General features: G+C 36.4%; 1 protein-coding gene across 1 annotated transcript; it reads right to left on the bottom strand.

Moving 5' to 3' along the window:
• Nucleotides 1-931: 931 nt before the first annotated feature.
• On the bottom strand, nt 932-14307 carry LOC144450283 (uncharacterized). The gene is made up of 2 exons (XM_078140882.1): nt 13572-14307; nt 932-1206 (listed from the first exon to the last, which is right to left on the bottom strand). The coding sequence occupies exons 1-2, from the start codon at nt 14305-14307 to the stop codon at nt 932-934; spliced, it is 1011 nt and encodes a 336-aa protein (XP_077997008.1).
• Nucleotides 14308-14723: the final 416 nt, after the last annotated feature.

A 14723-nucleotide genomic window follows, 5' to 3' on the forward strand; every position in this document is an offset into this window, starting at 1 on the left:
ATTCAAAGTTGATTATTTAGTCAAAATTCTAGTTTCCCTCAAGTCTCGTGAAGAAATTGATAACATCTGCGATTCCAAAAACATATTGGAAGACAGTTACATAACTTGAAATTCCCCCGCCAGATGAAAAGGGTAAAATGACCTGATTTTAAAAAGAAAGTGAAGGAGGAATATCCTTACTCATTGAGACAATAACAATGAATTTTATCTTCTAATGTTGAGGTATTCGTAGATATTTATCATTCATATAAGTTTTGTAAAATATTCCTCAAATACAGTGACTTCTATCGAATACAGAAACCCATACTATATTGGAACTAGGTGAGAATGGCAGCCATCTTGATTTCGGGAAAAAAATAACATGTTAACTTTTTTTTAAGTATCTCGTATGACGTCACAGAATAGCTCCATCCTATGACCAAATATGGAAAACCTCATATGCTGAAGGTAGAGCTCAATAACTTTGAAGACAAAAAATAAAATTTCTCAAAAAAAATGTCCATTTGAAACAAAAAATAATAATTCAAGTCGTTTACAATAAACTATGAAACGTTCATTATACAATACGCTACGTTTCGACGACAACTACACGTAGATAGACGTTCATTTTTTAACAATTTAGTAATCAAGATTTCGGAAATTAAAATTCTCTTTAAGTTCGCAGTTGTTGTTCCAGAAGTTGTTATCTTACAACCATTTACAGGTAAACTCTTCTTATGAGCGATCCGGACACTGGTAAGTTGTATCCCTGGCGGGTGAAATGTCGATGACAGGATTTTTGTCCGCGACTTTTGTCTTAGTTTTTTTTTATGTCGTCTGCGGTTGACAAGTTGGAACGTCTGTACAGTTTTGACATAATTTTGACGTAAACCGAAGCAAAATATCTATAATACTTATTTGGAGTTATTGTTCCAATGAAGTTTTTTATGGTTCAGTGTATCATCTGGACGGTATTCCTGTGATTCTGTTTCTTCAATTTCATTCTTCTATTCTGGAACCAAATCTTCACTTGTCGTTCTGTTAGATTGAGAAGTCTTGATATTTCAACCCGGCGTTCTCTGGTCAAATACATATTGAATAAAAATTCCTTCTCCAGTTCCAAAGTTTGATACTTTGTATATGGACACCTCTTTTTACGGCCTGACGCTGTCGTTAGCCAGTTAGCCGTGGGAGCATCAACAGTATCAGAAGGTGAACCGGCTGACACTGAAATGTACAAAAAAAGAAGAAAAAGAGTACGTTATGATTTGTCGTCTGCTTATTTACCCGCCAAAACACGCAAAATTGTAACTTGTCAGGAGTTAGTCGTCCACACAGACCTGTCATGTGTAATCACTCTTCGCTTATGGTTTCATGAGTGTATGCAATGTCGAATTTTGGTCTATTTGTTATACGACTACTTCAATGTCGAATTTTGGTCTATTTGTTATACGACTACTTCAATGTCGAATTTTGGTCTATTTGTTATACGACTACTTTTATTATTCTATGTGACCTAACACGAACCTGTTATTTGTAGTTTTTTTTACAACCATAAATTTGACAATCTCTTATTTCACTTTTTCAAATATTCATTTATGCCTTTACGACATACAAGTACGTGTCATGAAATGACGCAAACTTTCGTGATAACCGTGAACACATTTCCTTGTTGATAGCAATTTTATTTAGCCCATTTTGACAAACAAATTATGCAGGTATTTGCTTGATAATCCTAAACAACAATTAATATCAGAAAAAAGTTAAATACAGACAAAATTTCCGAATCCCCCCAAAAATTTGGATTATTTGGAATGTAAAAGAGTTGACGTTAATCAAACTACTGTTACATCCGGGATAGCACCTTTTCAGCCAATCAAATGTGTTGGTGAAGCCAACATATATTTATTTTGACAGGTATCATTTTACGGGTAGTGTTATATTTAATAGCCACCACAAAATGACGAACAATACCCAGTATAAATTAAACGAAGCCAAACTGTGCCCCGGGGACAAATTTCCCCTGAAAATCACGGTTTTTCAATTCTCTCCAAACGTTGCCAATTGAAAGTTTTCCACTACTGTTTACACATTTTATGGTGGCCATATTGGATTCTAAAATAGCTTAACGTGAGTCAGCCCGATGAATATGGATTTTTTTAGGTAATTCGCAATTTTTTTTCCTCGAAAAATCGACAAATGTGCCAAGTTGTGCGAGAAAGAGTAAGATTTGAAGACGTTATCACCCCACGTGATCAAAACTATATGGTGGAATACAGCATACCATAGGATGTCGTCTGCGAATAGTACAGAAAATGCGATTACATCGATGAGAAGTCTCGTTTGACCTCTGTAAATATGAAGAGAACATTTGAACAGATCCTCGAAGATAGAAAAAAAAGTGAACAAAAGAAAAAGTTCCAGTGATAAGATAACACTAATGTGAAAACCTGGGAGTGACACTCTGGCCTTTAACATGGAAGACCAACGTGTTCTGAAATGGATATGGCCCCTGACTTTAGGTATGCCAAGCTTCTTGAGGGGAACGTGTACATGTGCGAGCTACCGTAAACAGGGCAGTTCTTTACGATAGCGTTTCTATGGTTACAGCTACACTAATATTCTTGGGTTAGCGTTTTAAAAGGACATTTTTTTTCGACGATGCATCTATAGTAGCTAAGAGATTAGGCTACGTGACTCGACATACCGGAAAAATTTAAAAAAATAAATAAAATATGCTGGTTTGGCAGCATATATCTAATCTATTCCTGACGACCGTGTTCCGAATGTGTACAGATAACGCTGTGTAAAATCGGAACACGGTCGTCAAGAACTAGACTAGGCAAAACATGGCATACAGCTAAGCCTCTATGGCTATGCTAAGATTCTCGTGATGCCATACTTGAGTAATAGCATACCGTAAATAGGACAGTTCTAATATGACGATCAGAAATTACCATTCGCCCTCTCAATCAAACACACGATAAAAGTTTCCGGCTCCCCACGTATAGATCAACACTCAACAAAGGAGAATTGAACTTATATCAAGATTTTAAACAAGGGAAAGAACTACTATGTTTATTTATAGGAGATAGCAAACGTACAACGAGTCTATAAGTAAACAAATATATAAACATATCAAACAATACCTTATTGATGCAATTGAAAACAGATTTTGTTAAAACTAATATAGAATAGTTTAGTTTAGATTTTTTGACAACTAATATTTGAAGTGTAAATATCTTTCTCTCACTCTTCTTACCGCCCTTTGGTTTGTTTCTGTGTGTAATTATACCAGTCATATCTTCTCAGTAGTGTTCAGTAGTGTATGTAATTTCATTTTCTGTTAGTGCTGTTCCTAATAACATGCTTAGTGAGCCCCTGATACAAATGCAATGCAATAAATACATTATGTAGATTTAACCCCTTCAATACTAAAAAAATTTCCGCCAAAATTGTTTGGCCAAAATTCTTGTTTTATGTAAGTTTTTGGCATATATCAACTTCATTTTAGACTGGAATTAAAGAAATGTTACTTCCTAATAACGTAATATTATTGTAATTATGAAAATATTCATATAAATTGGGTCCCCATATTATTTAAAACTCGTCTCTAGTCATGAAAGGGTAAGGTTACCGGAAAGAAGCCCTACAGATTAACGATGGCAAAATACTCACAATACTTTACAAATTTTACCACTGGGAGACTCAACACAAAGCCTTTAGGGATGGATGTGCATTGAAGTTAACTCACATGTGTCCTACACAACGCATGTATGATAATAGCTATAACACATATGTATCATAATGGGTAATATGATACACAACTTTAGAAGAAAAAAAATATGTAATAACCTCGAAATCGAAATACAGCATTGATTTACCTGCCAGACAGAGAACTACTTAAGTTTTAATCGAAGGTGAAGTATAACTTCTCCATACAATCCATTTGACGATGCATGTATAAATGTATATAAAGCAACTTAAATTAACTAAAGTGTCCAATTATATGGTTTTTTGGCTAATGGAATTTACTACAATTTTCTAAATCATTCGTTCATGCATTCATAGACACCTACACACACACATACATACATACATACATACATACATACATACATACATACATACATACATAAATACATACATACATACATACATACATACATACATACATACACACACATACACATACATACATACACACATACATACATACATGCATACGTACGTACGTACATACATACATACATACATACATACATACATACATACATACGTACGTACGTACGTACGTACACACACACACACACACACACACACACACACACATACATACATACATACATACATACATACATACATACATACATACATACATACAGAGTGCTGTATGTGTATGTGTAATGAGTGTGTTGCTGTGTATGACAATGTCCTTTTATAATAAGGTGAGTGAATTACAAAAATAGAAAAAGGGAGATTTTACTAAACTGGTGAAAATAAACAAAAGAACGTTTTGAAAAAATGTACTTAGTCTACCATACAAACAAACATATATGTAATCATTGTCGTGAAACATTTCAGTAAATCCATAACGAAACTATTACTCTGGGTGTTCTGTGTCTAACTAATCGTGACCTTGATTTATATGATATGTATGCGTCAGACACAAAACACTAATCTGAGAGATTTGGAAAAGACCTTGATAATAACTGAATAATACAGCTATGCAATTCATCTCTCTTCCAGGAGTACATACATACATACATACACACATACATACATACATACATACATACATACATACATACATACATACATGCATACATACATGCATACATGCATACATACATACATACATACATCATACATACATACATACATACATACATACATACATACATGCATACACACACACACACACATACATACATACATACATACATACATACATACATACATACACGCACGCACACGCACACACACACACACAACTACTACTACTACTACTACTACTACTACTACTACTACTACTACTACTACTACTACTACTACTACTACTACTACAACAACAACTATACAACTACATGTGAACTTGCACAAATCAGATATGGTGGATGAATAGTGGTGTGGAGACACATTGGAAAATTAAAGTTAAGTAAAATAAAGAGTCTTTGTGGAAGGTGATTAAAGTGCTATGATGATTCCATAATTGATATGGACGCTGAGATGATTGATTGATCCTGGGTCACGTGTATCTTAACCCTGTATTAATAGCCCCTGTTTGATACCCTATAGTAGATGTAAGTAGCTCTGTATGTATGCACAAAAAGGCCTGTCGTGGTACGACTCCTTCCACCGGTAATTTCACAGTCATATCCGATGCATTCTTGTATAGTAGCATGTGGTTAGGTCGAAGGCTGAATAATGTGGATTTTTTTTCTGTGTGTACAATTCTACAATATATCTTATTTATAGCCGTTTTAGTAGAAAGGTTGCAATAATTTTAATATTTTAAATATGTCGTGAAAATAATGACCTAAATATGTTATAAATTATAACAAGATGGATTGTTTTTTTTTTAAATTCCAAATTATTGAAAAAATGTGATACTCGGTCGGGTGGGAACGCGTTATTGTCGTCTTCAATTGATAAGAAGGACATTGGAGGAAACAATTAACACACATCTCTTAGTGTTTGGCTTCCTACAGATTAAGACAAACATACTTCATTTGTCGTTTTAACTAATATCAAAGTTTTCCTCAATTAGGTTATCCTGTAGTTAAACAATCTTTACAGAGTAAGCTGGACTGTTTGAATACAAAGTATTTCCCGCCTTTTTTTCTACCCGAATTGTTTTAGATATCGTCGTCAAAATCACCGTGCGCTAGTCCCGTTTCTGTCTTCGATATGTTGGAGATGTCGTCAAAACATTAGATTTTTCCCGCCCTATTGTTCAACCCAAACGTTTCAGATGTCAAATTGTTAAAGACGTCGTCAAAACACTATGATTTTCCCGCCTATAAGTTTATTCCGAGGATCATCTCAGATGTCATCGTTGAAAAATAAAATAAACGCAGTCTACAAAAGATGATAATGATCACACAACTCAGAGTAACATTCAGCATTTGAACATTGATTGATGACATCACTACAACGTCATTAGTGGAAATTAAAAGAACAATACGGAATAAAAAAATTGTCATCGCATTAATGAAAATGAAAGCAAAAAACAAGGAATATGGATAGTCGTCTCAATCATGATAAATTTGCTTAAATCGTGCAATAGTACCAATATTCGTATAGTGAGAGGGGCTGATACTATATCCAGTCAATCTGTCACAATAATTTGACAATAATTACTCGCGATACTATGACAAATTTAAGCAATTCTGAGCCTGGCTTTGAAGCCAGAACATCATTAGCTTTTCAGAAGCAGGGCTTAGTTCGATCTTGCTTAATAATTGACTTTCGTTGAAGAATCCGAGATTTGTTGGTCGGGCTAATAGTACTTTCAATCAGTGACCGTGATTACGAACACGCTGCCTACTCTAGCGAAACGTCATAAACTCTCGTTTGCGAGCAACTCAATTTTCAAAGAAAGACCAGCCATATTTCAGCATATTAATCAAATTATGGGATATATTCCATGGGTTAAAATTATATCTCAATTATCTATGCGACCAGTCCAACAACTTCCCTCCAAAATTAGAGAAGGATAAGACAAAAATTTTAAGCAGACGACAAATTTTGAAGAGCGGTAAATATCAAACGACTACTGAAAGCAGAACAATAGAATGAAATATTACTCAGCCTGAGACTCATTGACAATGCATACAGGCTAACGATTTACAATGAAAAATGTATTATTTCCTTGTCGGAGAGAGATCAAAGTGTGAAGAACGTCGAATGATAATGAATCTTCTTTATTTTGACACAGAATGTCGCATGTTGTCTGATTCACGTACTACAGTATAGACGGGTCGCATTGTCATGCCATAAACCGTCTCTCCCTCCCGAATTGCAATTAAGAGCAGACATCGTCGTAGCTTGTCCAAATGGACCGATATGTTTGGCAAACAATTCATTAACTATATATACGCTATTCATTGAAGCTCTTTCTTATTTACGACATCGGAACGTCTGAAAACGTAAGAATTGTTCTGTTCAATTTTGTGATAAAATATACCTCCATAGGAGACTCCATATTCACGAAAATAGAGAAATCTTTCGCATCGAGAACTAGGAAAATCTTCAACACTGAGATATCTGGGAATTGATGGCCACTGGCAGTGCAAAAGCTGTGAGAAATATCTTCTGACCGGTGCACTTTGAAATCTTGTCCATGTACATCATCTCTGCATGTAGATATTGCGCACTGATAAATAAACGACAAAATGTCACGTGCTTCCCGCCCTCTTATCAACCGAACTAATTGCATTTGAACCTCGAAGCACTGACCTGGTCAAATTCATATCGCATCTATTCTCACTTTGTGATGGACCTTAATGTCGTAATATTTTGCCGGGAAATCACAACTCATGCAGTAACAATAGTGTTTAAACTGCGTCTAGGGACTGACCTACGTCGTTAGATTATAGAGGAATACTTATGGTGATGAAGAGCGTAAATCAAAATAAAATCACTGGACCTTGGAGAAAGGAGAAAAAATCAATGACGGTCTAAACGTCATGCTATTGAATACCATTAAAATCAATAGGTTGTGACGTAATGATTCGACACTGTTGCTAGCGGATACCAAACAAAACACATGATGCAGTCACGAGATTCTGTTAAAGTTACATTCCTTCTCTCTATGCATTACACTGTATGGCGAATATGTAAGCTTTGTCTGAAGCAAAAAAAATGTTATAATGAAGTGACTACCTTGATGCAAAACTGAGGTTATACAAGTCCTTTCTTATGAGGTATTCCATCACTGTGGCCGGATCTAAGGTATAGCGCAGTACAGTACAGTACAATACTGTACAAATACAGTACAGTACAGTACAGTACAGTACAATGCCGTGCTGTACAGTAAATCACAGTATAGTACAACGCGATACAGTATAATACAGTACAGCACAGTACAATACTGCACAAATACAGAACAGTATAGTACAGTACAGTACAGTATAGTACAGTACAGTGCAATGCAGTGCAATGCAGAATTGTACAGTAAAACACAGAATGGTACAACACACAGTTTAGTACACGACAACACTGTACAGTACAGTACTGTACACGACAATACCGTATGTTACAACACAGTACAGTAGAACACAACACAACACAGTACTGTACGGTACAATACGATACAACAAAGTACGGTACAGTGCAGCGCAGTGCAGTAACGTACAGTACAGTCAGTCAGATTCCAGGCTATCCAGTTAACTAGAGTATTCAATGAAATGCTCTTCAGCAAGGAGTCTACGTCGTTTTACTCTGCACAATACCAAACGAAATATCCCGTAGTTAGAACTGTTTCCAAGATGTCCTGAAGCAAATCAAGGTTTACCCAATTGGAGAGGAAAAACTGAAACTTGTCTACACCCCCTACCCCACCCCTTTTACAAAATGCTCAATTCAGTCTGATACATTTTAATGATTAGACATGCACTCATATAATAAGATTATGTTAGATTTCATTTGGTGAAAAAAGCGCGAAATAGAACTTTCAAACTGTCGTCAGCTACAACACACCGTGATCTCGTTTGTTCACGTGGACGACAATCTCATGGCTCTAGGTAGTAGTTTAGTTTGACAGACTTCGATTTAAACTGTATATTTGTGGATTTAAGGGGCTATTGCAAACTATTATCTGTCATCCCGTCATTCAATTTGATATTTATTGTTTTCTAAGCGTAGTGTGTACTATAAAGGTATTTTTACTGCTGAGACGACGGATCAATCCTCGCAAATTTTCACAGACGGACTTAAATTTTGACGATAACTAAAACCTCCCAGATCACGTGTTACTCCCAGGTCGTGTTGAGTACTCAACCCCGTCACAAGAAATATCGACTATTTTTCGTCGTTGAAATGTGTTTTTTGTCAAGTAAGTTTTAGACTATCTCATCCACAACACATTTCTTTGATACCAGTCTAAAATAAAGTTAGGATGAGAAAAAAAGTTCTAAAAATACGAATGTAGTTCCAAAGAGATTTGCGTTTTAGTTTGACTACCAAATTGTTTAATGACGTGTTCATGTTACGACTAGTTATTATCATTATTTATTGTTTTTGTCTTTTATTTATAAATAGAAATAATGTTCACAGTGTTCAATTAATAATAAAAAAAACATTAAACTGTCATTCCTCCAAACGATATGAGGGTATGTTTTCTGTTTATGTGTTCGTTTACATCTCTTAAACCTTTACAACTATTTAAGTTTTTATGACTGACATTTTTGGATATTTTCAAGTGGGTATATTGAATCATGTTATTCCTTTAGTGAAACTAACTTTCAAAGCCTACAATAACAAAATATAGGTTTTGAAAACACATTCTCGCAAACCAGAGCTGTTATTTCTTCTGCTACATTTCGAAATAACTGTTCTTACGGCAAGTTTCGACGGTGCCGTAAAAGAGGACGTGGTTTGCGACGATTTGAAAACGCAGTTTAAGGTGCTACAAGCTGAGTTTATAAACTTTTTACTCAAGTGAAAATATTTACAAAAAACTTAGATTATCTATTCTAGTATGATATTAATATCATTACATTAAGTACACTCCAGTAGTTAGAATACTGTGAATACATTTTGAAATATGCAACAAAACTCTATCAGCTAGTGCACTTCAAAGAGAAGTAAACCACTACCCTTCCTCAATCATTATAGACTTTCTGTTGACGTTAATTCAGAAATTTCAAAGAGAACTTTTGGAGTATTTATCCCAATATATTGCATTGGAAAATAGACTTGTACACTCAAACTCGAAGAACAACTTTTTCCAACCAAAAAAGTTCATTTCTCTCAGACTATTGTTTTCGGGTAAAATCACCTTCAATATATTCAAAGGTAGGTTTCTAATTTGAGGTTATCACTTCCATTTAATCACAATATACCGTTATTTGTATGCTACATTCAGTTACCTACAGTGCTTACCAAGCGTGCTAACCTAGAGTCAGTCGTGTGTGGAGTTTGGCTACCGCCCCCTCTCCCCACTATATACGGAGGAAGCTATTGCCAAAATCTCAAGGAGATTTTATTCTAAGCTAATAGTGGGGAGGGGCACTAGACCAAATCTCACCATAACTTGACTGAAGGCTACCGGTGTGTTTGTACCATTGTAATTATGTTCTGTAAAATGTTGTGACTTTTCTTCATTAAAATTGGTCAACCAAACATTTCTCTAGATTCCAACGTTCTTCTTTTCTCAGTAGCGTAGATTACATATGCTGTCATCGTTTAACTAGGATTAAGTCATCTGGGGATTCTGTTCTCACTTTTGCCCAAAGCGAGAACAAATCCCCGCATGACTCGATTCCAGGCTACATTAGTATGAAATGAAATGATTTGTGTTAGGTATAAGCTTATTACTGGGTTCAAGAATCACCATATATAATATAAGTACTTCAAGCTGGTTCATACTTGATTAGAGAAAAATCGGTTGAATTGACAAACCACTGTCGACAAGTTCGGAGAGAAAGTTTACGATGTTACATATATAACATGATGGTATGAAAATCTAGCTCCAATCTAGTCTGGATGCCAACGTGAATGAGTGGTGGAGATGTAAATGGTAACGATACTGTATATGAACTAGACTGTGTGAGTGAAGGTGTAAATGGTAATGATACTGTATAGGAACTAGACTATGTGAGTGAAGGTGTAAATGGCAACGATACTGTATAGGAACTAGACTATGTGAGTGGAAGTGTAAATGGTAACGATACTGTATAGGAACTAGACGAGTGAGTGGAGGTGTAAATGGTAACGATACTGTATAGGAACTAGACTGTGAGTGGAGGTGTAAATCGTAATGATACTGTATAGGAACTAGACTATGTGAGTAGATGTGTAAATGGTAACGATACTGTATAGGAACTAGACTAGTGAGTTGAGGTGTAAATGGTATCAATACTGTATAGGAACTAGACTAGTGAGTTGAGGTGTAAATGGTATCGATACTGTATAGGAACTAGACTATGAGTGGAGGTGTAAATGGTCACGATACTGTATAGGAACTAGAATGTGAGTGGAGGTGTAAATGGTAACGATACTGTATAGGAACTAGACTGTGAGTGGAGTTGTAAATGGTAACGATACTGTATAGGAACTAGACTGTGAGTGGAGGTGTAAATCGTAATGATACTGTATAGGAACTAGACTATGTGAGTGGAGGTGTAAATTGTAATGATACTGTATAGGAACTAGACTGTGAATGGAGGTGTAAATGGTAATGATACTGTATAGGAACTAGACTATGTGAGTGAAGGTGTAAATGGTCACGATACTGTATAGGAACTAGACTAGCTACAACCTCGCCTTTGTAAATAGTATGTTAGTCCACAGACTTGACTATCTGGCTTGGAAATATCGTTCACCAGAATATATCCTGTCAAGTCAGTATGTTGAGTCAGAAAACTTATAGGCTAAGATCAGACTGACAGTTTGTTGCAAACTGAAAACGCCATCGTGGTTTTTACCATACCAATTCTACTTCATATGCCCTCCAGCTTCTAAGAAACTTTACGAATTTGATAGTACTGCACAATGTTTTATATTCTAAAGTAGTTTGCCTTTATATAAATTCATGTAGAATATTACCAGTGTCCGTATCAATTTTTTCCAAATGTGGAATCGAATTGATAGGGCCATTTGTAACCCCTACTTGGTGTACATGTAGTTTATACAGTTGTCCTTCTCTCTAAATGGCTACCTAAAAAGACGCCGCCGTTCACTCTAAACCACCAAGTAGATAAAATAAGTACATGAATCACGGCTAATTGTTCTAATTTGGTTAATCCTTCAGCTTCTTAACACGGCCCTGGAAGTGGCAAAACGTAATTCTGCACAAGTATACTGCACCTGCTTATTCAATAAGACGCCATATTGTATTAGAACTTTGTACCCAATCTGTTCCCGAAGTTTTAACGAAGACGGTACCTATACCAGTGCTCTGTTCAGTCTCCGATGCAATGGTGTCAACACCAAACGTACCCGTTCTCAAAACTCACAAAATGTAATTTCTAAGCCATATTTTGGCTGCAATTCAGTACATAGCGAAACTTTTGTAACATATTTTTTATATCCCTATCCCAAACGAACACTGTTGAATAGCCTAAATAGTCAGATTTGGCGGCAAAGAACGGATGAAAATGTTTGTTCTTTTTTAGCACGTGGAGAGGGGGGAGGGGAGACCATACGGTAAACATTTGTTAACAGTATGTACTGCAATGCGGTGTGTTTTATATAAAATATTATTTACTACATATACAACAGAACATTGATGTATGAAAGTGTTATCTAATAACCCAACTTTGACAAAATCGATGCGCTATTAGTTCTACTAATTCGACATCGTTCGCAAACTAAACAAGTAGAGATCCGTTCGTGGTTACTGATATTTAAAAAGAACGCCATCGGGTATCACTTAGAAATATAATAGAATATATGATATGATACTGTATGGGTTATTTATGGCAGTGATATATGAACGTCAGAAATTACAACTGGTTTAAAAGTACGTATCATACTACATGTTCGTGATCGTTACTTGACAGTCATCATCGAAACCATGTTTTGGGGCTGATTTCCCACCATAACAGTGTGCCAACTTCTTAAATGTCAACATTTTCCGGTAGCACAGTACATGTGGACGATTTTCGCTCTAAAATGTATATATATAAGCGAAAAAAATTTGGGTGATCGAAAATTTCTGCGATAGTTCCGTTCCCTCTCGCTACTAGTCCTACACACAACGTTCGATCTTGCAGATATGAATGTCATTCATGGCTTGCATGAGTACAGTTAGCTCGGCGTGACGTAAATATACAAATCGTAGAGAGGTCGTTACGCTTTGTGCAAAGTCGACCACAGCTGCTGCCATTACTTTTTTAAGGAATTGCATAAGACTGCTAATAAAGAAGACACCCGAGAATATCTCACATACTTGAGAAGCAGTAAAATCGTCAAATGTGTTTGTCTGACCGAAATGTGCATGTTAACAACGCGACAAGGTAAACAGGCGGTTGCCTTGATGTTACTAATAAGCATGGACTCCTACGGTTACAGATACACAAGGCAGTCTGTCATATATACGATATTATACTCAACATAAGAACTTCTGTCGGTCTTGCAGAACAAAGCTTAAATTCGCGCCAAAATTTGGCACAAAAATTGTCGTCAGCTGTAAAATTCTCGGCAGAAACATACAAAAGTTGTCACACTGCAAGAGTTTAGTGGGTTTTAAGGTTTTACGAGACTCCAAAAAGAAAACAGTACATGTAAAAGTGGCTACTAACATAAGAAAGGACTAGTAGACTTTCATATAAAAGAACAGTAAGTACACACACACTAAGTGACAATGCTAGATTTAACTTGCGACAACTGTAGAATTAAAAACATAATTAATGTGAGACACTCACCTTCGGTTTTTGTACTTGCTGGCGTTGAATTGTTATTGTTAGTGGTTGGTGTCGTAGTAGCGCCGTTCGCGCTGCCCTCACTTTTAGCAGGCGAGTGACTCCCACTTCCCGTGCTTGTAGGACTCGCTGCAACATTACTGGAGGCTTTCGAGTTTTGCGTTAATCTGCATGCTGGTGATGGTGATGTTGTGTACGAGTTGGTGTTGTCGTAGGAATATCCTGAGTAACGTTGCCTCTGCGATAACGAGTTATACTTGAAATTGTTATGAAAGTCCACATGGTGAAGTCCTGTACCGTTTGATGACGGATAACTGTTTGGGTGATAGCGGTCGTAACTCTGACGTGCACTGAACGGATAGAAATTCGAATTTGATGACATGAGGGAAGAATCGTAATTTTTCTGTGAGCTGATAGAAAATCCGTAGGGAGCCGCTGTGTCGTATTCCTCATGCAGGCCACTCACCGCCATTGATGCGTAGTTCTGCTCCGTACTGGGGTAGTACCACGCGTTTGTAGTATACGCCGTATTTTGATCTCCGTTCGACGAATACATGTTCCCCGACGCCGCATGCATGTTCATGTTCTGCGGCGTCGTCATCGAGTCCGATGCCTTCGGTATTAGCAGGCCGCATTTTGAGTCGATGGCTTGTGTCGGGTCCGATGGACTTCTCAGCAACCCAGCAGTTTCTTCCGAACTTATCAACGAGTTAACACAAAACGCAGAAGCCGTTGTCATTTTTTTATGTCGGTCGTATTTTCACGATGACCAAACCAGTCAATTGAGTGCCCCCAGTGATAAAACTGTATATGACCCTATATTTGCATAAAACAGAAGAGAACAATTGTCAGATGAAGTCACGTGATTAAAATCATCCAATACTAAGCCATAAAATGATATATATTTCAAAATGGCTGCCGCCCACAATAACAATTATAACTAATTTAGTCTCACACTGCTGCTAGGACTTTCGCGTCTCGTAAATTCCAGCACTTTTCCCTTTATATCGTTAACTTGAAAATACTTCCCGCTCTTAATTTTTATTATAGATTCATAAATGTGTGTCTCGGACAGCAAAAGCCCACTATTTATCCTAATAGTGTATAATTAAGACGGGGTTCATCCGAGGAGTACAGTTATGCTTCGAGCTGTGT

This window comes from Glandiceps talaboti, chromosome 19 (assembly GCF_964340395.1).
Source record: "Glandiceps talaboti chromosome 19, keGlaTala1.1, whole genome shotgun sequence".
Classification (NCBI taxonomy): Eukaryota; Metazoa; Hemichordata; class Enteropneusta; family Spengelidae; genus Glandiceps; species Glandiceps talaboti.

Excerpts from the sequence above, each read along its gene's own strand:
- LOC144450283 (XM_078140882.1), bottom strand. The coding sequence starts at position 14,307 with ATGACAACGGCTTCTGCGTTTTGTGTTAACTCGTTGATAAGTTCGGAA. Across the intron at positions 1,207-13,571 it reads AGCAAGTACAAAAACCGAAG|TGTCAGCCGGTTCACCTTCT; the intron begins GTGAGTGTCTCA and ends TGTACATTTCAG.